The sequence below is a fragment of the Sceloporus undulatus genome, chromosome 3 (assembly GCF_019175285.1).
Source record: "Sceloporus undulatus isolate JIND9_A2432 ecotype Alabama chromosome 3, SceUnd_v1.1, whole genome shotgun sequence".
Taxonomy (NCBI): domain Eukaryota; kingdom Metazoa; phylum Chordata; class Lepidosauria; order Squamata; family Phrynosomatidae; genus Sceloporus; species Sceloporus undulatus.
The window spans coordinates 149,921,911-149,948,927 of NC_056524.1; the positions used below are offsets into that span (position 1 = coordinate 149,921,911).

The 27,017-nt window shown below is 39.7% G+C and overlaps 1 protein-coding gene across 1 annotated transcript in view; it reads left to right on the top strand.

The window, feature by feature from the left end:
* The first annotated feature begins 9,140 nt into the window (after positions 1-9,140).
* VCL (vinculin) overlaps positions 9,141-27,017 on the top strand; it is a 91,941-nt gene continuing 74,064 nt past the window's right edge. The window contains 1 exon segment of the mRNA XM_042457767.1: positions 9,141-9,373. Within this exon segment, the coding sequence (XP_042313701.1) occupies positions 9,206-9,373 (168 nt within the window). The 5' untranslated portion in view covers positions 9,141-9,205.

Here is a 27,017-nt window from a genome sequence, read left to right on the forward strand (position 1 = left end):
CAGGCATCATTTGGACCTCGCTTTTAGGAAGCAAATTTCCTATTTAGATCAGGCATGGGAAATTTATTCATGCTGTGCTCCTATATCTAGTTTCTTGGAGAAAACCCCTTGGAACCCAGTGACATTTGCTTCAGAGTACAGTTGTTGTTTTTTACCCTACTCTGAAAATTCAATGCCAACTCTAGCAAAAATACCACTAGGACAAAATGTAGAATGTGCAGAAGACTGTGGATTGGGTTCATCATCTACCCAATCAATCAAAAGCTCATCGTCTACCCAAAACTCAAGAGTATCCAGCAGCCCTTTATTGGAAGGGGAGAAGCTGGCACTAGTGCTGAGGGAAAAGATGGTTTTAACAAACCACCTGCCACAAGATCTGTGTATTTTTAATAGCAAGACATGACAGACTCATTGACTCCTCAGAAACTACAAAGCCTACCTGAAGATTCCAAAACCACCAAAAAGCAGAATTTATATCTGGCCCTATATTGATTTATTTTCTTTCCTGCTGCATCCACTTAGTGTCTTTCAGACACCTCTAATCCATACATATCCTGGTATCTTTGTTGTTTCAGTCTATGACATTTCAATATAAACCTTTGTGGTTTCTTTCTGGTATTGATGTTTGTTATAAAAGTGCTTCTTAAGCTATCTGGTGTTTGGGACTGGCAATTATTCCTGTTTCCATATGCTATGAATCAGTACTACATATGTGCCCATGGGCTACCTTCCTTCCTTCCTTCCTTCCTTCCTTCCTTCCTTCCTTCCTTTCTTTGGGCCTGAACAGACAGGCCAAAATAAAGCTGCTTTGGTTCACTTTGGAGGCATGCTGTTTAAATTATGCCTGCATCCTAAGAGGCCGGAAGCCGCGCCAAAGCCATGCTCCAGTCCTAAAGACTAGAGCACAGCTTTGGCACATCTTCTGGCCTCTTAAGATGTGTGTCATTTTAAAAACATACCTCCAAAGTGACCTGAAGCAGTTTTTTTTTTTTTTTTGGCCTGTCTGTTTGGACCCTTTCTTTCTTTCTTTCTTTCTTTCTTTCTTTCTTTCTTGGAAACTCTCCAACAATCATCAGCTGGTGGCTTGTGGACCCGCACCAGTCCACGGACTCTGAGTAGCATTTTATTGGAGCATTAACACCACAAAACTAATGACTAGAAGTAGGATGCTCTTGACGTATTTAACTTTATTTTATTTTCCGGTTATTCAGAATCATGACCCCACTGCTCCTTTCTCTCCCTTCTCCTGTTACATGTTGTTCTTCACAGCCTGCTGTTATTAATATACTCTGCATTGCCCTATCTTATCCTGACTTCTGAAGCAGCTGTGTTACAACCAAACTGGATGTGGCACTTGTCACATAGTAGCGCTGGCATGTATAATCTTAAAAATAAAAATAAATAGCTGGCACTTGGCTCCTGATGCTGGATTGGGCCTGCAGTACAGGGGAAGACATTTTAACCTTCTGCCCAGGGCATGGTCTTAGCTGGAATCTCCGCAGTGAGACACAAGTTAATTTGGCCAATACCCTTGCAAAAAGTAGGATGGGGTGGGGTTGATTCTTATAGTGGCTATTGTAGAAGAAAGGATTCTTCATCCTGATCTAGCTTACTCACACTAGCTATTTATTGTTTGAAGTTTAATATGCCACAAGTAATGATATGAAAAAAAATTACACATGTTGTTTGGCTCTCAGTGAAGTTACTGCAATAACTTCTCTAGGGCATGCAAGCTATTGGCTGTAATACAGGAATTGATTCATTGAACTTTTCTAGGATGCCTGCTCCGAGGCTATGGAGCTCTCTGCCAAGGGAGGCTCAGTTGACCCTGTCTCTGCTCTCTTTTCCCCAGCAAGCAAAGACCTTCTTATTTAAACAGGCCTTCAGCTTTTAACTGATTGGAGTAGTGCAACAGGTGTGCCAGTTCTTAATATGCAATATGTTTCAATTTGTTTTAACTGTTTTAAATTCAAGTTTTTAAATGGACTGGGTTTTTAAAATATACTTTCTACATTTTTTATATTATGGATTGTTTTATCTATTTTGTTTTAATGTACAGTGTAAGTGGCTTTGGGTCCCGTGTGGGAGAAAAGGAAGATATACAATAAATAAGGAAATATAAGTGCTATGTGGTAATTTTCTACTAAGCTATGCGAAGCAACTGCCACCATACAGTTTAAATATCCATAGGGATAGTTGGCTTTGGAAAATATGAACAGTTAGGCAGCCCAACTCAAATGTCACTCCTCAGAATCAGAAAGAGATGGACTAAATTAGAAGCATATTCAAATGCACTTGTGATGGCAGATGGTATTTCTGCTCTTTCTTGATTTTAATCAATATATTGCTTTTAACAGAACACACATTCACATGCATAATCCTGCTGGAAGCCATGACATATATATATGGCCACACAAACACTTGTACATTAATATGGATGTACAGAAACACACTAACATGTAGGTGAGCATTTCTTTCAGGGGAATGCATATTTGGTGATGCATCTGAACACATTCCATTTGAAGTGCTAAGTAAAGCCATCTTTAGCAGTTGTTTTAGATACATGATTTTGAGCACATAACAGGAAGAGAAAGCAGCAACATATTAGTATCCACACTAGGATGGACATTTGGATATCTGCCCCCCCCCCCCCCCAAACTGTGAAACATTTTCACAGGCCTAGGCTTGTATATTTTGATACATATAGTAGCAGCACAAGCTGGACGCCATATAAAGGGACTGTTTATGCTGCCCAGGAGCATCTGTTTTCAATTAGATGAATCCATTCGAGTTCAGCTCAGTACTGAACTCTGATTTGAATAAGACTTGTGTGTGTGCCTATAACCATGAGGATGAGGAAGGTTTTACTTCTAATTTTGGATCATAATACTCTAAGGTTTGCATTTTAAGCAGCCAATTAATTAACATAAATGGGGATTATTATGTCCTCCACTGCCTCACAAACTGCCCAGAATGATATGCTGTATACTTGTTATCTGCATTATATGTAAATGAGAAATTGTTCTGAGTGCATAGTAGCAAGACCAGATGCATATTATTAAAATGACTAAAATATATAATAATTCACATTCAGGATATATTTCTGCAAAGACAGCTTAAATTTACACTCATTAATAATGAACAGTCAGACTATAAAAGGTATCTGAATTACATGCTCCAGAACATTAATGAAAGGATATATTGGAAGCATATTTTAATTACTGTTCCAAATCTTTATGAAGCCTATAAGCATAGTTTATCAAAAAGGAGTTAATATCCAATTTCTGAAGTCTCATTTTTTAAGGCAATGATTAAATCAGCAATTAAAAGGACCAGAGGAAAATATATTTGCTGTAACAAAACCAAGGCTTCAGGAACTATGGGATTGTCTCCCCTTCAGGGAATGTCCCTTGATAGGACACTCTCCTGCCATGATTATCCAGCCTTATCATCATCTGCACTTGTGTTGGAGCAGAGCTGAGTGATGATGGGAGAGGGAGGAATTGAATGGTGGTTTTAGAAAACCATTAAAATCTTTTCAAGCTAACTCACAGATCTTCATGCATAACTGCTTGTGCATAGTTACACATCCCCCACATGTCCATGCCCACTGAACAGATGGTTAACACTTGGCTGAGGACAGCAGAGAGAAAGTAAGTTTAGAAATACCCACAACACAATGCTTGACAACGTACTGAATTAAACTTTTAAAAAATGCAGATGGGGAACTGCATTCTGGTTTTGATGACTATGCCCATTGCAACTACTGAGAGATGCCTTTCTCAGTATCCTTCCTAATTTTTGTTTTAGAGCAATTTCTCCATTTTGCCTTTACTGCCTGCTTTTGGAGAGACATAGAGTACTCCTGTTTCAAGCAGATTGTGTTATTTTTTGGAATATAGATGCACAGCACATACCTTCACATGTGCTTATTTGCTGTACTGGTAGCATGTTCCTACAGACATGGTACAAAAACTCAAAAGCACATGCATAGAATAATGAAGGAGAGGGCTCAGCAGACATACATGTGAAAAGCACCTAGCTATATGAGTTCATTACAAGCTGACGACGAACAAGCAATGCCACGTAACTACAAAAGCAGCAAATGCTGTCATAAGGCATTTTAACAGAAGTATACTGGCATTACCACTTTATTGGCCAGGCTGCCTCTAGAATACTGCATGTCCAGCTTAGGGTACCGCATTTTAAGGCGGGCATGAACTAACTAGAATATATTTAAGATGGCTATCAAGATGCTGATAAGCATCATGGAATGTTTGAAAGAGCTGGATATATTTCACCTAGAAAAGAGTAAGGTGAGGCATGACAGTAGCCTTCAAAAAACTGAAGGGCTATCACACAGGGCCTGGACAGCCAAGTGTCAAGTATGTTCTAGTTGCATCCTGCATTGTAAATCTTGTATTGAGGACTTATATAACCTCCAACATCCCTGTGAGCTATTAAGATTCTATGACTCAGAATTCTGCTCTTACAGCCATTGAGGATTAAGCTCTCTGCATTCTGAAATACCAACATTACCCTGTGAGTATCATGGATTGATGGACAAATACAAACGGTTCATTTTGGGGGGCTGCGTTTTGCTGAGCCAGGGTCACCAATCTTTCTAGAAAGTGCACTGTTAGACACAAAGGATAAAACAGTACCAGGATATATGCAGTTTTTCTGCATATAGTGAAGATACCAGCAGCATACAAACTGTGCAAGAGAGGCAAGCTGGAATGTAGCTCCTTTGATGGAATGCTCTAGCCAGACCCTCTTGTTCCTGTCCAGGCATGCCACAGGCAAAGCTGCTTGTGTAAACTGTGGCACCCATACAGTAAGCTGGCTATTGCTAGCCCTTCAACCATCAGTAAAGTAGTTCTGTCTGAGCTTATGATACTTCCATGGAAACGGGAGCAAAAGTGCAAAACACTGAATTTAAATTTGGCCCTCTGATGAACATACTCTCTAAACCCATTTTCATTTAATGCCATTGTTTCCTTACAAGTCATGTGCAGCTGGCTGGCAGGATATAATTTGCTTTATTTGAGAAAGAGATTATATTTTTAAACTTGCATTTGAATTTGCAGTATTAACTATAGTGTACTAGCCAAGTTATGCATCTACGCTGACCGTGAAGTGGAATAATACCAAGGCCAGAATCCTGTTGGTGAACCTCACTAACAATTGAACTTTTCCCATGGTCATTCAGTGACAACAAGGGAAAGCAGACAAAATCTGCCAGCTCTGAGCAGCCTATTTTTCCAATGCCTTCCTTCCTTCATGGCTGCTGTGCCCACAGTAGTTTCCCATCTGGTTCCACTTCCACCATCTATGCTGGCATAAAGATATTTCCATCTGGTTCCACCATCTATGCTGGCATCTATGCTGACAACTTTCACTTTTTCAGATCATACAGCATCAGAAATATAAATCACGACACAGAGACAGTCTTTAGGACTGGAGCATGGCTTTGGCACGGCTTCCGGCCTCTTAGGATGCATGCATCATTTAAACAGAATACCTCCAAAGTGACCCAAAGCAGCTTTATTTTGCCTGTCTGTTCGGGCCTTTAGTCTCAAAGGTGCTACAAGATCTCTCTAGGTTTTCATTATAATGTTGACATTTTTTAAAGGACCATTCTTTGTACTGAAAATAGGCTATGCAGCTGAACCTTGGTAAACCCAGCCTCTGGCACAAATTAAGCCCTACCTATTGCAGCTCCTGGTTGTAAATATGCTAGAAGTAGGTGCATCAGAATAGTTCTTTCTAGCCTTATACAAAATTACTGCAAAGGGCGAAATGGGATTCTCAGCTCCGCCCTTCCTCTTGTGGCTTGTGTGGTTCATAAGAAATGGACAGGAAGAAGATGAGCAACTTTTAGCAAAGAATTACTGACACTATTTCAACTTGTGTCAAAAAAGTAATTTTGATTATCTAAAAAAGGAAAAAGACCATGGTATTGTGATTAAGAATCACCAAATAACACCATGTATCTACGTCAGTCTTACCAACATGAAGGAATAACACAGAGAGTGTTTTAAAAAAGGAAATCTTCCCTTTGAAAATGTGCACTCAGTTTGAGAGCAAAGCTTTTGGCAGGAAAAAAAAGGCAGCAACCACAAAACCTTTTCAGAATAAAACAATTAAAGTTCCTGGGGAACTGCTTTGGCAAATGAAGGTCATCTGTGTACCTCTAGCCCATGTACTACATACATAGGAGTAATAGCAAAAATACACATGAAAGTAACTTGACTATCAGACATGTACCCATCAGTCTCACACACACAGAAATGCATGTATCAAATGCATCACCCCAGCAGCAAGGAAAGCTATTGGCTGCCTAACTTGGAACGGTGGTCAGGCAAGGCTGCATTCTGTCACACTGTTTGTTCACCTTGTATGCAGAAAATATACACAGAGCAGGTTTAGATTTAGAGGAAGCAGCTGTGAAGACTGGAGGAAGGAACTTCATTGATCTAAGATATACAGATAATGCCATATTGCTCGCAGAAAATAACAAAGACTTTGAACAGTCACTAAAGAAAGTCAAAGAAGAACCTGCCAAGGCAGGGGTACTATTGAACATTAAGAAAACAAAAATGATGATTACAGAGGAGTTATATAAATTCAATGTAGATGAGGGAACTGAAATAGTTAAAGACTTCCCGTACCTTGGATCAATCATTTATTAGAGTGGCGATTGCAGCCAAAGAATCAGAAGAAAACTAGGACTGGGAAGGGCAGCTATGAAAGAACTAGACAAGATCCTGAAATGCAAAGATATACCACTGAACACTAAAGTCAGAATTGTTCAAGGCACTGTATTCCCCATCACAATGTATGGATGCAAGAGCTGTACAGCGAAGAAAGCTGATAGAAAGAAAATCAGCCCATTTGAAATGTAGTGCCAGAGGAGAGTTCTATGGATACTGTAGATGTCTGAAAAGACAAACAAATGGGTCCTGGAACAAATCAAGTCTGAATTTCCTTAGAAGCCAGAATGACTAAACCAAGGCTGTTGTACTTTGGCTACATCATGAGAAGGCATAAATCACTAGAATAAACAATAATGGTTGGCAAAGTGGAAGGCAGTAGGAAGAGAGGAAGACTGCATTCTAGATGGATGGATTCAATCAAGGAAGCTATGGCTCTGAGTCTGCAGGACCTGAGCAGAGCAGTGGCGGCCTTGGAGATGTCTCTTTTTCTACAGGATCTACCCTGATAATAATTCAATATATCTGAAGTCCCAGAGCATGCTTCCTCAATGAGGAATGACCTATAAAGAGAATCAACATCTAAAGCTATGAGACAAGTATGATGGTCTAGATCAGGCCCATTACCTCTTTGATTCATCCTCTGGCAATCTTTCTTTCTTTCTACTGCCTGCCACCTTTCCTACCATTACTGTCCTTTTCTATAGAGTTGTGCCTTCTCATGATGTAGCCAAAGTACGATGGTCTCAATTTAGTCATCTTGGGCCTGTTACAGACTTCCAAAATAAAGCTGTTTGGGGTCTCTTTGGAGGTATGCTATTTAAATGATGCATGAGTCCTAAGAGTCCGGAGGTCGCGCCAAAGCCACACTCCATTCCTAAGCACTAGAGTGCAGCTTTGGTGCAGCTTCCGGATTCTTCGGATGCATGCATCATTTAAATAGCATACCTCCAAAGAGACCCCAAGCAGCTTTATTTTGGCAGTCTGTAACAGGCCTTGGCTTCCAGAGAGAGTTTGGGCTTGATCTGCTTTCTTCCCTGTCCAGCTCTCGCATCCGTACATGGAGATGGAAAATACGACAACTTGGACGAGCCTCACTTTACTTTAGTTATAGTTTAGTTAAATCTTCCCTCTTTAGGATCTTATCCAGTTCTTTCAAGGCAGCCCTTCTCATTCCTAGGCTGCATCCATACTGCAAAAATAATCTGGTTTGACACCATTTTAACTGCCATGCTGCCATGCTATGGAATTCTGGGAAGTGCAGTTTGTTGTGGCACCAGAGAAATGTTCAAAGAGGACTGTTTTGCATATTTATACAAAATATAATTTTTTACATTTTATCGTTTTAATTTTAAATTTTATATATTAAATAAAATATAATAATAATAATAATAACAACTGTAATATGCAACTTAAGGACAGATTTGTCACAACTTTAACTGCTTTTATATAATATGAATATACACATGTATATATAAATATATATTATAACATATAAACATAATTACATAAACTTATATATATATATTACATTTTATCATTTTAATTTGTAATTTTATTATATATTAAATTATACATAAAATACAATAACAACAATTGTAATATGCAACTTAAGGGCAGATTTGCCACAGCTTTAACATATATATATATATATATATATACACACACACACATATATACACACACACACACACACACACACCTTTATGTGTGTGTGTGTATATACCTTTATATATAATACACACACACCTTTATGTGTGTGTGTGTATATATATATATATACACACACCTTTATATATAAAACACAAATATATGCATTTAGATATAAATATATCTATTATAACATGTAAGTATAATTATACATACATACATATATATATATATATTAACATTTTATAATTTTAATTTTATATAATTTAATACATTTTATATGAAAAATAAACAAAACCCAAGATGTTTTAATATATATAAATACAAACAAATGAAATGAAGAGAAGCTGTGTGTCACACAGCTGCAAAATAACCATTGTGGCATTAATGACACATTCCCAGGGGCGCCTTTGGCCCTTCTGTTTGGCCCTGTCCTCCATGTCCTCCCTGGGCTGTCCTCCATTTTGTGGAGCCTTCTATTCTTTTCCCCCTCAAAGGAATCCTCTCCCCCTCCCTCACTCCAAACCCTCCGGCTTTAACATTCTCCTTATAAGGACTCCAGAATGTCTGACGTCACCCCAAGTTTGGGAAAACCAGTGTTGGGCCAACCAACCTTCCTTATGGTGGTAGGAATAGGAGGGGAAAAGTAGGGAAGGGAGTGGCCAATGAGGGTTGGGGTGCTGTTCCCTGATTGGCTGAGGCGCCTAGAGTGGGTTAGGCTGCGCCCATTTAAAAGCGCCTCCCGGCCGCTGAAAGGAGTCAGTCTGCTCTAGACGTCGTCGAGGCAGAATAGTGTCCCTCTTCCTTGGCCTGAAGTTGTCCCCTTCCCCAAGGCAGCCATGCCGGTCTTCCACACCCGGACGATCGAGAGCATCCTGGAGCCGGTGGCCCAGCAGATCTCCCACCTGGTCATCATGCACGAAGAGGGCGAGGTGGACGGGAAGGCCATCCCGGACCTCACCGCCCCTGTCGCCGCCGTCCAAGCCGCAGTCAGCAACCTGGTCCGGGTGAGCAGCGGGGAGTATCAAAGCGGGTTAACTCTCCAGTGCAGACACTGCTAACTTGGAGGCTGTGTGTTAACACTGATTTTTCTGCTCATGGGGATTAGGTTGTGTGGCCTCACCCCAGAAAAACTTCAAGTGGATCTGGATTAAGTGTTTTTATTTCCCCCACCCAAAACAACAACAACAACAACAACAACAACAACAACAACAAGGTGCTTATTTGAATGGAAAAGATCTTCCATTTAATAAGGGAGGAAAAAGTCTAGTTTACACTGGACTTGTAAGTAGACTTTTCCCTCCTTTTCCCCCTCCCCTGAATAGTTCAAGCAGTGCCAAATCTGCTTTTAAGTTGCACATAATAGTAATAATAATAATGTAATTAGGAACAACAACAACAATAATAATGTATTTATGTAATTATATGGTATATAATGTAGTATATAATGTAATAATGATAATAATAATGTAGTTAGGAACAATAATAATTATGTACTATTTATGTAATGTAGTATTTATGTATTGTAGTATATAATGTAGCACATATTATAGTATATAATATAGCATATAATGTAATAATAATAATGTGAGGAACAATAATAATAATGTATTTATGTAATAATGTAGTATATAATGTAATAACAATGTAGTTAGGAGCAATAATAATGTAGTATTTATGTATTGTATATAATGTAGTGCATAATATATAATGTAATAATAATAATATAGTTAGGAACACTAATAACAATGTATTTATGTAATAATGTAGCTTATAATGTATATAATGTAATAATAATAATGTAATTAGGAACAACAATACTAATGTATTTTTGTAATAATGTGGTATATAATGTAATAATAATATTTCAGTTAGGAACGCTAATAATATATTGATGTAATAATGAGGTATATAATGTAGTATATAATGTAATGATAATAATAATAATGTAGTTAGGAACACTAATATTTATGTAATAATGGGGTATATAATGTAGTATATAATGTAATAATAATAATAATAATAATAATAATAATGATGTAGTTAGGAACAGTTTTTTAAACTTCTTAGAGTTAGTAATCCCCCTTCAAAGGAGAAATATCATTCCTTTTCTCTCCCCCCAAAAAAGGAGGGAGAAATGTTCCTCCACAACTTTTTCCCTTTTTAAACCTTTTCTTTTTCAGTTACCTTTCTTAACTGGATTGTTTGTTTTAGTCTGTAAGCCGCTTTGTAGCCCAATATCTGGGGAGAAAAAGTGGGATATAAGTACGATAATAATTATGTAATAATGTTACCAGTACCAGTAAGGTTGCATCTGCACTGCAGAAATAATCCAGTTCGGCACTGCTTTATAATACAGCTAGGAACAATCTTCTAAATTGCTGGACTTGGTAGCTAGGCTTTAAACTTGTAGTTACAGTTTTTAACTATTGCTTTTTTAATTTGTAAATTGTGGATGGTTTGAGGGAATGGAGGGTCCCAATGTCGAGGGGGAAAAGTGGGATATAAATGAATATAATAAATATGTAATAACATTACAAGTCCAAATTAGGCTGCATCAGCAACTTCTATCCAGAAATAATTCCAAAACGTCACCCATTTTGAGCATGACTAAGAAGCACAACCTCACCCTTCGGAGTGTTTTTTGCTTTCCTTCAGTCATGCCCTACATTTTTCTCAGATGCCCTACACTTCCCAGTGCCTCGACCTCCTTTGTGGTTAGGATATCTGGTCACCCTGGCTAATGTAGGATACCAGATTTGCAACTACTTTCCCTTGTCTTCTGTGCAAATTCTCCCAATATTTTCAGTTCATCCTAGAAGGATGTGGAGAACCCACCCAGTTGCCTTCTCTTCTTCTTTTCTCTTTCCCTTTTCAAGCTCTCTTCCATGCTGCCACTCAGCTTCCTGACAACTCTGGCTTTTGTTCCCCAAACCCCAGTCTATTATCCTTTGTAAAGCTTGTTGCTGTAGTGAAGTCGAAGGCTTTCATGGCCAGCATCCATAGTTTTTTGTGGGATTTTCGGGCTATGTGGCCATGTTCGAGAAGAGTTTCTTTCTGACATTTTGCCAGCATCTGTGGCTGGCATCTTCAGAGATGCCAGCCACAGATGCTGGTGAAACATCAGGAATAAACTCTTCTAGACACGGCCACATAGCCCGAAAATCCCACAAAAAACTTCTTGTTGTTGTTGTGTGCCTTCAAGTCATTTCTGACATATGGTGAACATAAGGCAAATTACTGGGTTTTCTTGGCAAGATTTGTTCAGAGCGTTTTTGCCTTTGCCTCCCTCTGAGGCTGAGAGAGTGTGGCTAGCCCAAGGTCCCCAGTAGGTTGCCATGGCTGAACAGGGATCCCAACCTTGGTCTCCAAAGTGTTGTCCAGTGTTCAGTCTGCTATGCTACACTGGCTCCCATTCTAAAGGATGGATCCACCATGTACCTCCTCACCCCCATGTCCCCAAAGGCTCACACAGTCTTCAGTAGAGCTTTTGGAAGAGAAAACCCAGTGCTACAGTGTGCCGCCTGTGAAGAAGGGATTCCTAAAAAGTACAAAGATGATGCATTGCTCTCCCTTTCTGACATGCCATAGAATCATAGAGTTGGAAGAGACTACAAGGGCCCAATCAGAGCATCCCGACAGATGAATATCCAACCTCTGCTTAAAAACCTCCCAAAAAGGAGACTCCGCCACTCTCTGAGGGAGTGTGTTCCACTATCGAACAGCTCTTACTGTCAGGAAGTTCTAATGTTAAGGTGGAATCTCTTTTCTTGTAGCTTGCACCCATTGTTCCGGATCCTATTCTCTGGAGCAGCAGAAAACAAACTTACTCCATCCGCAACATGACATCCTTTCAAATACTTAAACAGGGCTATCGTATCACAGTATATTGCTAGGCCACACTTCTAAAAGGGTTAGGGGTCCATGTCTGGTTAGGGGTCCATGTCTGTAATGGAGTGAATGTGGCATGATCAGATAGTGACTAGAAGAAACACCCTTTAACGCCCACCCCTTTCCTCTTCTCCTCAAGTTCCTTCATTTTCCACATCTTTCTTTGAGTCACAGTCCTGTTACTACAAAACAATGCCTCGCCTTTAGTTTTTCCTTCTACAGTAGTTATTTTACTATGGTTCCACTGTACTTCTCCATTTACTACTGCTCCATTGCAAGTTCCTTCATCTGATCTCTCTCCTTGTCCTCCCTGGAGGATTCTCCTCCTTCCTTTCTCCCAAAGGCCATTTCCCTTTTATTTATTTAGTCCCAACCCTTTTGTATTCAGATGGTGTCTCCTCCCAGATTGCTTTTCTGCAAGCTTAAAAAGCCAGAAAAATAAATGGCCGGATAATATCAGCCGGCCAGTTGTGCAGAGGCTTCACAATAGCCTCAGACTGAAGATGCCAGATATGGGTGGGACAAGGACTTCTTCTGTGTTAGATCAACATCACTATGCAGCTTGGAGGAGCTTCAGCAGAGAGAGGAGGTTTCCTCACTTTGCCTCACTTTATTTCTTTTCCTTGCATTTTTGTCCTTTGCTGAGCTTTTTTCCCCTGGGGCCAAAGGAAGGAACACTGTGGATCTATAGGAATTCTTCTCTGAACTTTCTTTTAGCTACTGTTTTTTTAAAGACTCCATCTCTGGGACTTCTGATCTTGGCATGTGTTCCCACTTTTCTTTCAAATCCTTTCCAAGCAGATATAAGTGAGCTGCAAGGGGAACAGCTGCAGTAAAATTTCCCAAAATATTGTATTGGACAATCACCAGCTTTTCCTTTTTTCAAAAACGAGGCAGTAGGTAGTGCCTAAATACCAAAAAGGCACCAGATCCAGTCTGAGTGGGGTCAGCCTTGGTTAGTACTTGGATGAGAGACAGTGATGTAACCAAGGGGGGAGGTCTGTGGGGTCCGGAACCCCCTTCCATTAATTCCATTTACGGATCCCCCACATAAGGCAAGGTCCACTGTAGCATGTAAAATAGTGGCACTTACTCTAGACCTTTCCTTCCAAAAATCTTGGCTACTTACAAAGCCAGCTCTGGCTATTCCTTGCCTAAGAAAACTCCAAGAAATTCATGGAGTTTCCATAAATCAACAGATGACTTGAAGGTATATATACACACATACACACACTCACAGAGGGTAGTGCATTTGTTCTGTCCATTTCTCCCATCTTTTGAACTAGACAGTGCCTGGATATTTAGGGGTCATTTATGTATCCTTTGGCTAGGTTTTAACAGTGTGCCTTTCTTCTATGGACTTCAAGGCTTGTATTATTGCCTTGATGTCGGTTGAACATCTGACACACATGCTCTTAATATGCATCTGTTAGGACAACATAATGATTCAGGGCTCTGCTGCTACAGAACAGTTCTGTGTGTTTGTGTGGTAGGATATTTTTGGTTGGCTGCATTTTTATTGTGCCAGAAACAATTATGATAGTAGTTGCATTTCTGTGATTTCGATTTAATCATTCTTTGAGAACTGCTAATTAGAGTAATAGTTCAATAGCCCCAATACAATAGTTCCTTACAACTGTGTGCAACACCAGTCTTTTTTTCTTAATTACATCACGTGTTGCATTTGAGAGCCAGTATTGTGGCACAGTTGTGGTTTCCGTTCTTTTCCTACAGTTTCTACGATAGCTGTTTTTTAAAGGCACATAAGTCATTTCCCCCTAGCAGTAAAGTTGTGAAAACCAATTTACTTCCCCCTTGTGGTTGTAGAGTTGCTTTAATGCTGCGTCAGTACAGGGGAGAACCTTCCCCTCCAGCTTGCTTGAAGACGTCAGGTTTTTAAAATCACGCAGGAGGCTGGGTTGTACTGTTGTCAGCATGCTGTTAGGGATGTTTATTTCCGATCAGATGTTGAGGTTGTGTTTTGCAAAGATGTGTTCTGTGGCTAACTGTGGTTCATGTTAGGAAATCAATGCTAACCACTCTCAACACAACCCATGCTGAACAGACCCCCCCCCCTTCATATGCCATCTTTTTAAGTTGGGAAAGAAACAATATTTAGATCCACAATTTAATTCAAATGAAGGCCAGAGGGAGAGAGTTATGCATCTAGTCTTTTGTCGTTCTCAGAACTACAACTTGCGCTGGAACTCCTTGCATTGGATGTACCATATGGGTCTCTTTAGAATGTTAGTAATGAAAATTAATTCTGGGTTAACTGCATATTGGCGGTAAGAGAAAAGTTTGTGCTTTATCTCTCATGCTGAACTGTGTATCAGTTGTGATGATGTAAGGATGAAGTTAGCCCTTTCAAAAATAAGACGTTATAGTACAGTGATGGTGAACCTTTTCGAGGCCGAGTGCCCAAAGTGCAACCCAAAACCCACTTATTTATTGCAAAGTGCCATGTCCCTCTGGCTTTCTAGTAACAAACTCTGGCAAACTCTGTCCTGGGGCGACAGCACATGTGCCCACAGAGAGGGCACTGAGTGCCACCTCTGGCATGCGTGCCATAGGTTCACCATCACTGTTTTAGTATAAGTGATACAAAAGCTGGTAATAGTGCATTCTTCAGCATGTTACACTAAAGTAAATCCCATTGTGCTCAGGGGTTTACTCTCCTTGTAAAGTTCTTACAAGTGCATTGCAGAGAGTTTAAACTGGGAAGTCCTGGCTCAAAACTCACTTTTACTAAGATACCATTATGTTGCCTTAACCAGGATTTCTCAGACTGCCATTGCCTTATTTATGAAGATTACATGCTGTGTAAGGACCAGAGTGCTGATATCAACATATCCAATTTTGTTAGAATATTGAAGTTGGGCTTTATCTTTAAAAATTGTATTTTAATCTGAAATAAGACTAAAGCACACATACACATATACAAAGTAATGTACAGTGTTTGAGTAGGATCCACACTACATTAGTTTCATGTGGGTCTTTTTGAAATCAGTGGTATTTAGCTTAGGTCTAAATAACATTTTATTTTGATTTCAATGGGATCTAACTTTGTCTAAATCCAATCCTATAATTTAAAAAAATGTTCTAAAATGCTTACATGCACGATAGATGCAGTTTACGATGTCTCCAGAAATCTTTGCTAAATGTTTGGTATCTCTAGCAGTAAATCTGGACATAAAATGTTAGAATGTACGATTTTAAAAAGCAACAACATCCCAAACAATTATTTCTTCTGCTAGCACTGATTATTTGGCAAGAGGATGGGAGCAAAATTGAGCCTGTTTCAAACTTTTTTTTTTTAGTTGCTCTGATGTAGTTAATATTAGAAAATCTTGCTTGTTTTGGCTTGCCTGTTAATTTTAGATGTCAAGCCCCTGAAATCCTGTATGTGCTGGTGACAATCTTGTACACATTCTTGTATTGTGTGAAATGGCCGAAGCCATCTATTCAGCTATTCTTTTGGAAAGTATCAATTGCTACCAGTGCACTCTGATAATGTTTCCTCAGAAGTAAGTTGAGTTGAAGCAGTTCTTTCGGCTTAATGGGTTTTGGATTGCTGCCTAAATTGAAGTAAAGTATTGCTTCCTTCAGGGCACATTATTATATGGCTTCAGAATTCAGAGAAGACTGGTTCTGTTTAATCACACAAGCTGTAAATTAAAATTGTCGTTTTGAGTGGAATCCAAAGTAACATGATGTTGATTTGGTTACACAAAGGGAGTGATCAATCTTTTCATAGAAACAGACAATTTTTTGATCACCACAATTGCATTGGGGGATGCTGCTGGACGAAAATGTTGTGCCCTCCTTTGTACATGACTAGACAGGCAGTGTTGCCAACAAGCCTCGAAGATAATTCCCGGAAATGTCTGTCCAAAACCCGCTGAATCCCCCCAGATCACACGAAATATTCAGTCACAATTCCCAGAAAATTCCCATAATGTTAAAATGGCAGATGTTTTGCAAATAAACGTAAATATAATTGAATAAAAATAATTGTAACTTATTTCAACTCTCAAAATCACCATTGAACCAAACAAAGAATCTTTCAGTCCTTTTAAGATATTTATTTTGACATGAAGGGGGTTCAGGAAGCTTTGTGCCAAATAGAAATGTGTTCAGATGCAACCACACTGCAGAAATAAATCCAGTTTGAAACCCTTTTAATTGCCATGGCTCAGTACTTGGGAATCCTGGGAATTGCCTCTGGAGTCTGGAGTGAAGATGCAGCCTGAGTTGGGTCCAAGACACACTGCAGAAATAATCCAGTTTGAGACTGCTTTAACTGCCCTGGCTCAGTGCTAGGGAACCCTGGGAAGTGTAGTTTTGTGAGACATTGACCCTTCTTTATCAAAAAGAGCTCTGGTGCCACAACAAACTACAATTCCCAGGATTCCTTAGCACTGAACCAGGAGAGTTAAAGCGGTCACAAACTGGATTATTTCTGCAGTGTTTTGGACCTTCGTTATTAAAAATGCTCAAGGTCCAATCCATACTGCAGAAATAATCCAGTTTGAGACCGCTTTAACTGCCCTGGCTCAGTGCTAGGGAACCCTGGGGATTGTAGTTTTGTGAGAAAGAGCTCTGGTGCCACAATAAACTATAATTCCCATGCATCTGAGGAAATACGCTTAAGTCTAGGAAAGTTCATGCTGCCAACTTTTCTTTCAGTGAGACTCAAAGGTGCTCCAAGATCTATCTCACTATCATCATCATCACCATTATTATCATTATTAAATCCAAATGCAGCTGAAGAAGTGGACTTAAACTGGCAACACTGATATCCTGTAGACTCATTCTCTGGGGCTGTGATCTGGAAGTGTGGAGGCAATTCCCTTGTCAAACCAGGGAATCCTGGGAATTGTAGTTTGTTGTGACATGTTGAAACACTGCTTTTACTGGCAGCCAGGGCTCCATGCATGAAATTCTGGGCTTGGTGGTTTGTTGTGCCCAGAATCCCATCATCGCAGGGAGCCTTGCAGTTAGAAGCAGTGCCAAACTGGATTATTTCTGCAGTATGGATGGCAATGGAAAAGGGAACGAAAAGAGAGCCACAAAACAAATTCTTGGAAGACAGGGCAGCAGGGGTGCCAACTGACCAGGTGCTCTGCCCATGCTCAGAGGCATATTTAATCACTAACACACACACAGACACTCAGGGACATTACATTCACATCACACAACCCAAATGGTCCTCACAGTACAACAACAACCCTGAGAGGTAGGCTTGGGGCACTCTGCGCAAGCTCAGGAATTCAGAAATTCAAATGTCACTCTCAGGCACACACAGAAGTCCACAACATCAAGCCATGATACCATGATCAAGTATTGCCTTTGTGTGCCTTAAAACGTATGTCTTACTTGGAAATCCAAGGCAATTGGGATTAAGCCAGCCAAGATCCCTCACTCCCTGCCTCTCTCCAGCACTTTTGCCCCTGGAGCCTGAGAATGCCTGGGGGGGGGGGTGGTGGCAATAATCACTGTCCTCTCTCTGATTGGCTGAACTATTCCTCCAAACGGGCTTGCTCCCTCCTGGCTCTCAGAGGGAGTCATGAGAGAGAGAGAGAGAGAGAGAGTTTTCTCCAGCCCTCTTGGCTGAAAACTGTTACACTCCAAAGGGTTTTGGTTGCTCTGCAGCAGGCTGCAGCTGAAACTGGCCAAAGGCACGGAAAAGGCACTGAATTAGAGCAAGGCGCGAAAATCACACGAAAAGCTCTGAAAAGTCCCCGTTTTCGTGTGAAAGTCGCGAAATTGGCAACACTGTAGACAGGGCTCATTAGAAAAAGACTACAGTGGTCCTTCCATATTTTCAGGGGTTAGGGGTGAAGGACCCCCATGAATGGGCAAATAGCACAAATTTTTAAAAAGCCAATTTGATCATAGAATCATGCTGGAGGACCTACAGATGCCTAAAGAAGTGGTTTCTCTAGGAATCTCTAGGTCCTCCAGTGTGATTCTATGGTCATTATCTGGCACAGCTGCGCTGGAGGACCGAGAGATTCCTTGAGGGGACGTATTCATCAAATCAGTAAATAATTTGAATCCGCAAAAGTCAAAGCTGCAGATGTGGAGAGGCAACTGTCCAATGTAACTGTAAAGTGGAGGGCAACAGGAGAAGAGGCAGCTTGCATTCCAGAGTGATAGACTCAATCAGAGATGCCATGCCCATGAATCAAAATCAAAATGAATAGAAGACATGCTTATCAAATTGACAGATGACACCAAATTAGGAGGAGGACCTAATACCCCAGAGGACAGGATCAAAATTCAAAATGACCTGAATAGATGAGAAAGTTGGGCCAAAACTAACAAAATGAACTTTAACAGAGGGAAATGTAAGATACTGGTCTTAGGCAGAATCTGTGGGAGACGAGCAGGACAGTTGAGGATAGGGTGATGTCTCTCATACATAGGGTCCCCATGAGTCGAAGGTGACTCAAATACGGTTGATAACAACAAAGTCTTTGTACATGAAGTGAAGTGTACAAAGCATATCAGGAGTGGATCCTTGTTACTTTAAAAATATTCTAATTAGAGGAGTTAGAACAACACATTATCAGCATTCAACAATCAATACAACAGCTTCAAATCATAATAGACAGCTATGACATATGGAAATAGAGCTGTCCTGGCTATTATGTTTCTTTGTTTGAACTGATCTGATCTTAATTCTCTTACATTTAGTGATTGCCACCTGACTATATTGTGTCTAATGCTGGACAGGAGAATTTCAGTGAAATTACTGTACATTTTGGCTATTGTACGTGAGAGTGGATGAAATAATTTATATGTTGTTGTAGTTAGGGGGAGTGATGTCCAACTACTCAGCTACTTAGTGCAGTGCTATTTGATTTTCTTTTGTTAAGTACTAGACAGGCAAGTCTTCAATGTTTTGTTTTGTTAGGCAGCTGTTCTGTCCAGTTATTAAGAGAAAAACCGGTCTTTCCAGTTTGAGATGAACTTTCACTCTAAGCATAGATATAGGCCTTTCCTTCTCAACATGGCTTCCGTATGGCAAAGTTCTTGATCACAAACAAGTGGAAGAAAACTGAATCACTCATCCTCATTGTCTTGGTGCAGCAGCTTGGATCAGAGTCTCTGATGGGAAAAGGAGGAAGTAGTCTTTGAACTAAATTCATAGGACAAAGGCCTTCTGGAGCTGTAAGGCTTTTTAACCCACCAACTGCTTTAACACAGATATTGCTCTGTCACCAAGTTCCTGCAGCATTAGTGAACTTGGTTCTGCTGTTCCCTTCTTCACCTGATTCATTGTAGGTGTAACAGTGGTAGCCAAATGTGTTGAGTAGCACGTTTCATGTATCCCTTTCATGTATAAAGAAGGGAGTGGCATCTAAGGTTTCATTGGAACCCTTGTGTAAGTTAAAGTCAACATAGGTTTCTGAGAAACAAGTCATGTCAGGCTAATCTGATTTCCTTTTTTGATAAAATTATCAGATTGGTAGACAAAAGAGAAAACTGTAGATATAGCATATCTGGATTTCAGTAAGGCCTTTGACAAAGTGCCACATGATATTCTTGCAAACATGTGGGCTAGACAACAGAACTGTTAGGTGGATTTGTAATTGGCTGACCAACCGAACCCAAAGGGTGCTCAGCAATGGCTCCTTTTCATCCTGGAGAGAAGTGACCAGTGGGGTCCCACAGGGTTCTGTCCTGGGCCCCGTGCTATTCAACATCTTATCAGTGACTTGGGTGAAGGAATAGAGGGAATGCTTATCAAATTTGCAGATGACGCCATATTAGGAGAAGCAGCTTATACCCCAGAGGACAGGATAAATATTCAAAATGACCTTAATAAGTTAGAAAGCTGGGCCAAATTTAACAAAATGAATTTCAACAGGGAGAAATGTAAGATACTGCACTTAGGCAGAAAAAAAATGAAATGCATAGATATAGGATGGGGGAAACCTGGCTTAAGGAGGCTATATGTGAAAGGGATCTAAGAGTCCTAGTACATCACAAGTTGAACATGAGTCAACAGTGCGATGTGGCAGCTAAAAAGGCCAATGCGACTTCAGGCTGCATCAATAGAAGGGTAGTGTCTAGATCAAGGGAAGTAATAGTGCCACTCTATTCTGCCTTGGTCAGACCTCACCTGGAATACTGTGTCCATTTCTGGACATCACAGTTCAAAAAGGATGTTGACAAATTGGAGCTTGTCCAAAGGAGGGCCACCAAAATGGTGAAGGGACTGAAAACCATGCCTTATGAGGAACAACGTTGGGAGCTGGGTATGTTTAGCCTGGAGAAGAGACAGTTAAGAGGTGATATGATAGCCCTGTTGAAGTATTTGAAGGGGTGTGACCTTGAGAATGGAGAGAGCTTGTTTTCTGCTGCTCCAGAGACTAGAACACGGTGCAATGGATGTAAGCTACAGGAAAAGAGATTCTACCTCAACATTAGGAGGAACTTCCTGACACTGAGGGCTGTTCAACAGTGGAACACATTTCCTTGGAGACTGGTGGAGGCTCCTTCCTTGGAGGTCTTTAAACAGAGGCTGGATGGCCATCTGTCAGGGATGCTTTGATTGAGAGTTCCTGCATGGCAGGGGGTTGGACTGGATAGCCCTTGTGGTCTCTTCCAACTCTATGATTCTATTATTCCTCCCTGCTTGCACTTCTCATCCTAATTCAGATGCAATCGGATAGATGGGTATCCTCCCATCTATCCCATTGCATCTGAAATCCTCAGCTCTTCCTTGTTGAATGTTAGTTGTTTTCCTGCACCTAGATTCTACTGTTGTGTCTGCACTAATTTCAACACTAGCCATTGGTAGCTCATAATTAGACTGTTTTCTCTTTTATAAAAAATTAACAACAGTAACAACAGCCAAAGATTTCACAAACCTGCTTCCAGTTATGGTTACAAGCCAGTACAAAGCTAACAATTAGCATAATCACTTATGCCAGCATGATGCTTATCCATGGTTAGCTAGTGTAATGAGAAGTTTTGCTTGTGAGGAAGGTGATTCATGTAGAAGTTTGTGAAAATAACTCTATCAGGTTTGTTTTTAGCTCTCATCATTCTTCATGCATTAAGAGTTATGTTGAAGAGTGATGAGTCCTTGGGATATTTCATATAACAAGAATTGTGTGTGGGGAGTTTTGCCAGTTGTGGTTTGACTCACAATCACAGTTTAACAATTAGGGCATGCTAGACTGCAATTCTAGGCACCCCAAATATAAGTTAAGTCCTTTGACTATAAGGTGGCTTACTCCCAATAAAGATGCATAGATTTAGATTGTTAGGTAGTGAACTTCTAAACTGTACTTTTATCCCTGGGTAGATGAGTCAATGGAAGGTAATAATGTGATGATAAAGATGTAATCACTTTAGTAGCACCCTCTGAGTTTTAACAAAATGGATTTGCCATACAGTTGACTTTCAATAATTAATTTATGTTCACATTGACCCTCCTTCAAACCCATCCCGTTTGTCCAGAAAACCAAATGCAAAGTAAATGCAGACTCCCCAGACTCAAAGCGAAATTTCAAATAAGAAAGTTGTTTTCTTCTCTCACTCGCTTTGTTTAATTGCTTTGAGAAATGTTCTTCAATCTAATAACACTCTGGGGGAACAAAGGTATCGTCTTAAAGAGAATTGAATTAGGTCACTAATTCACTGACTTCGTATTCTGAAAAGCTAGCTGTTATCAGGAACTAATCTAAAAATAAGCTTTGTCATATTGAGTGGATTCTAGTCATGAACTTCTGACATTACAATTATAGCCATTAAGCTACTGTGCAACATTTCCATCTGTTACTAAAAGTAGGGCAAGTGATTAATACCTTCACATTTCTTTACATGCCACCCCCACCCGGCAGTCAGTACAGTTATAATCCCTTAACAACCACAAGGATGAGCCAAAGGTTTATGGGCTCCATTCCTGCTGGAATTTTTATATTTCTTCTAGCCCAATGATTCTCAAATTTCCATCTTCCATGTATTTTGGACTTTAGCTTCCAGAAGCCCCAGCCAGCTTAGCTATCAGTCAGGAATTCTGGGAGCTGAAGTCCAAAATATCTGAAGGACCAAAGTTTGGGAACCACTGCAGTCTAGTCCAAGTAAGTCATGTCTACAAAGTTCTACAAACATCTGGTTAATTTCAACCGGAAAGAAGAAACCCTTAAAGTGAACAAAATTTGGCTACCAGTCTTGAAGAATAGCAAAATGAGGACTCAGCAAACGCAAATGGGAAACCATTCAGAGTCAGGGGCTTTCCCAGCAGATAATGATCACCAATTAGCAGACATTAATCCTCTTTTGCATGAGCCTCCCAGCCTGAGGCCAGCCATCAGCACAGAACAATACACATGCAAATCACTCCTGCATTCCCAGGCTCACACAGTATATATACACCCAACTTTTTCCAGGCAAAGCATTCTCTGAAGATGCCAGCCACAGATGCTGGTGAAACACCAGGAAGAAAATCTTCTAAAACAAGGTCACATAGCCCGAAAAAACCACAAAAAACTCTACAAAGCTCTTGTTGAAAAGTACTTCTAAAACTCTCTTAATGTCATAGATTTGTTTAAGATCATGTACCACAACAATCCTTGGGAACTGTTGAAATATAAACAAAAGTATGATGCATTTGTTTTATGTGTGTGACATAGAAATGTGGCACAACTATGAAAATATATCAGCATGTACATCCTCCTGCTGTTACTGCTCATTCTGTTGTTCTGCATTTTCTTCTCATTCAGTCAAAAGTTGGTCATGGTTCTATTGCTCTTAGAGCTTGCCTGAAAACTTGTGCTGTCCATGCTGCCTTTGAGAGATCCTAATTTGGTCAGTTGATCTGGAAATGAGGGAGACCTAGAATTACATTTTTCCTTTTTTTCATAAACAGTGAAAAATGGAAATGTTATCGTGCACAACATATGCTTATTGCATTGTAGCAGAGGTGGGGAACTTGTGACCTTCCAGATGTTGTTCAATTTCATCTCTTATTATCCCTAGCCAGCACAGTTAGTGATGAGGTGTGATGAGAGTTGCATTCCTACTGTATTGGGAAGGAGACACAAGTACCTAGATCAGTGGTTCTTAACCTGTGGGTTGCGACCCCTTTGGAGGTTGAATTACCCTTTCACAGGAGTCGTCTAAGACCACTGGAAAACACATATTTCCAATGGTCTTAGGAACCGAGATGAAAATAATTTTATGGCTGGGGGTCACCACAACATGAGGAACTGTATTAAAGGGTCACGACATCAGGACCCACTGACCTAGATGAAGCTAAAGCTGTTGATTTGTGTTTAGTGAAATGATTAAGAATAGCAATTCCTCTGTTCATGTCTTAAAGGATTTGTTTTAGATAGAGGTTTTGGGTTTGTTTGTTTTTTTGGTGGATACGGAAAGTGATACTCCATTGCAAAGCTTGTCTTAAGTACTTAGGGATGTGAACTTCACCTGAACAGTGCTATAACACATACTTTTACCTACTCTTTCTTTCTGTACAAATGTAAATTGCTTCTGGCATTGTGTCTTTGCAGTTATAATTCTTTATGTGTAGATGGTCTGTGTTGTGAGGAAATAGCCTTGTCCTACATCTGGGCTGTGTTCTCTTAACTAAAAACAGTTTCCGTTTATCTGTATGGTGTTATATTTTGGAAATTCTGGGCAAATGAACTGATTTGTTAATGGACTGCAAATATAAATGATGAGTTCACATGTTTTGATTTGGCAAATTAAAATTATTTACACAGGAAAATAAGGGGGCAGGTATGAAGTTTTCATTCCCTCTCCTTAAAGAAAACTTTTTAATGGTTGTTGAGCACTTCCCCTTCCACTGCAATCCCCATATGGAGGGACTGCAAGGCCTAAATACCATAAAGGCACCAGATCTTATCTGAATTTGGATATTAAGCAGGGTCAAACCTGGTTAGTATTTGGAAGAGAGACCAAGGAATACCAGGTGCTGTATACTGTACACCTTTTGAGTAAGAAAACCATATGAAATAAATGGGCTCACCATAAGGCAACAGGCGGCTTGAAGGAACATACAAACACAATTGTAACCTCACTTGGTTCCTAAATTGTAACTGAACCATTTCTTGCTTAATTTGCTAGATTGTAATTGCCAGTGAACCTGTTTTGGTCATTGGAATTTGTTTTAAAGTGTGTATGCACAGGACTGTGCATCAAATATTTTTGTTGTTGCTGTTTCTATGTGACAAGAGTGTGTTTTCTCTCTCTTTCTCTGTGTAGAAAGTCCTGTACTGCAGGCTGTAAGTAGTTGGGCATGTGTAATGATGGTGTGTGTGTGCATGTTTCTTTGTCTCTATACACTGATGAACTGGGAAATGTAGAGATACAGAATTGTATGCATTTCTGGAGTGTGTTCTGTAGGTGGTATGGGAACAAGGCAACCCTCCAGAAGTTGTTGAACTGCAGTTCCTGTCTCCCCATATTATTGGTGAGGAATGCTGGGGATTGCAGTCTAGCAACATCTTTATTTAGATTGCAGTCTAGCAACATCTTTAGGGCCACATGATTTGAAACTTCTTTCGAATTTGAATTCTCCCCAAACCCCATGTTTAGTGATCTTCAGACATATTCTTTGAATTTTAAACCAGCCATATGATCACAAAATTGCTTATGTTTTCAAAACATGGCAGTGGAAGGCCACATCGGTGTATTTTAATTTTCTGGAAATTATTTATACAAGGAAAGATTTTTTTAAAAAGCAATTTATGATTTTGTGATGGGCGGGGATGCTATTCCACTTTGGTTTTCAAGTGGGTGAATGACCTCTGTCCTGTTGGTTATTTTCACTTCACTTTGTTTTCTTCACTTTGTCTTTAGTCAAAATAGAGCCCAGTTTCTTTGAAGGATAAAGTGGGTATTATTGGCTGCATTAAACATTATGCCAGTAGGAGTGGTATCCTGCTTTCTACACCTTTATATAATATTGCTGGTGGTTAGGTATACTGCAAATGTGCCCTGTAGGAAAGATCTGTAAAAAAATTGCTTGTGGATTTAGGGTAGTTTTGAACTGTAATTTATGTAGCTATTCCACAGTGTCACCATACTTTAATCATAGCAACAGCACTTGTGGTTTCAAAGTCAAGGGAAAGGGAGGGTCAGCCAAGGGTACTGGCTTTTCTTGTTTTACCTTAGAACAATCTTTCACTCAACATGCCTGTAGGTTTTCCTATCTAGAAAATCTGCTCATTACTTTGCCTTTGGCCAGAGATGTAATGTGGTATTGCCAGGAGATAGTATGTTATTGTCACTGGTTTGCAGCTTGCTTAAATGGGGAATGTGTGCTGGATCATGTGAAGATTGATCTGTGGTATTTGTGGTTTGTGACTTGTTCCCCTTCAGAGACAATCCTGACAAGTAGCTGCATTGAGCAAGTACCAATACATTTAAGCAAGAAGCTTTGTTTTTAGCTGGATTGTGAGGAAGTTGTTTCATCCAGATTGTTAGACCTGCATGGAATATTCAAGTCACTTTGGTCTTATTGCTAAATCTAGGAGCCTCTTTCATTCTTGGGAATGAAATGTTGCTGCACAGAACTTCATGAACAAAATCGAATGCATAACAGAAATAGTGGAGTGCTGTAAACAAGACAGGGCAGAATATAGATCTGAATCTACCTCTGATTTCTGACTCTGGAAAATTGACAACAATTCCTCATTCCCAGTTGTTAAACAAAAAGCAGAAATGAGACAAATCTTCTTACACTAAAATATACTTGTAAATTTAGAAAGCTTGAAGTAACCAGAAGTGATTTTTTTTAAGCTGGAAAAAAACAGAACTTTCTTTTTTGTTCAGGTGTGCAATGCTAATTTTGGGAGTCTTTAATTCTAAATATCACGTAGCCCCTTCTCACATCCATACATGGTAATAGGGAAAAGCTTTCATTTTGGGCTCTTAAATTGGCCAGAGGTTTTTAAAAAAACAAAAATATTTTTAGCTATAAAGGATAGTCTTTTTACTTCTTTTAAAACATGGAATAATTAATTTCCAGTTACTGTGCTATCTTCATTTTATAACTTTTTGTCCAAGTCCTATGTGCATTTGTGTAGAAGTTGGCTCCTTTTTATTTTACGGATTGCCTTCTAGGTAAATATGCACAGAATCAGGCTATAAAATACATAGATTATTTGCTGAGTAGAAGGCCTTCTGCCATTTATGAATTTCCCATAACAGGTTAAATGATTTTGCAAAGAACAATTACTATTCCAAAATCCTTGTGTTATTCTTGTGAAGTTTTTAAACTACCTGAAACGTCGCCAAAGAAAATAATCTGTCCTGCCCTTTATTCCTGATCTTCTTAGCCTGTAACTGAACAAGGTGTGCTTTCTCCCCTCTATTTGTCACCTTTGAATACTTGTTGGTTCAGTTGGAGAATATATGATGAGTGGTCTCACATGCAAAATATCTTCCTAAAGCAGATAGGTCCAATTCTGGAATTTGTTACTGTAAGATGTGGTGATGATCACCAGCTTGTATGGCTTTGAAAGCAACTAGTCAAATGAATGGAGAAGAAGACTGTCAGTGGCTAGTAGTCACAGTAACTGCATATTTCCATTAGCTATCAGAGCTGCATAGTACCATCTTAAAGGAAGAGCTGGGAAGCAGGACAATGATGGGCTTGGGTCCTGCTTGTGAGTTTACCATAGTCATCTTTTTTTATTGCTCTAAATCTGATGTAGCATGAATCTTTTGGTCCAAGAATAATAGAATCATAAAGTTGGAAGAGACCACAAT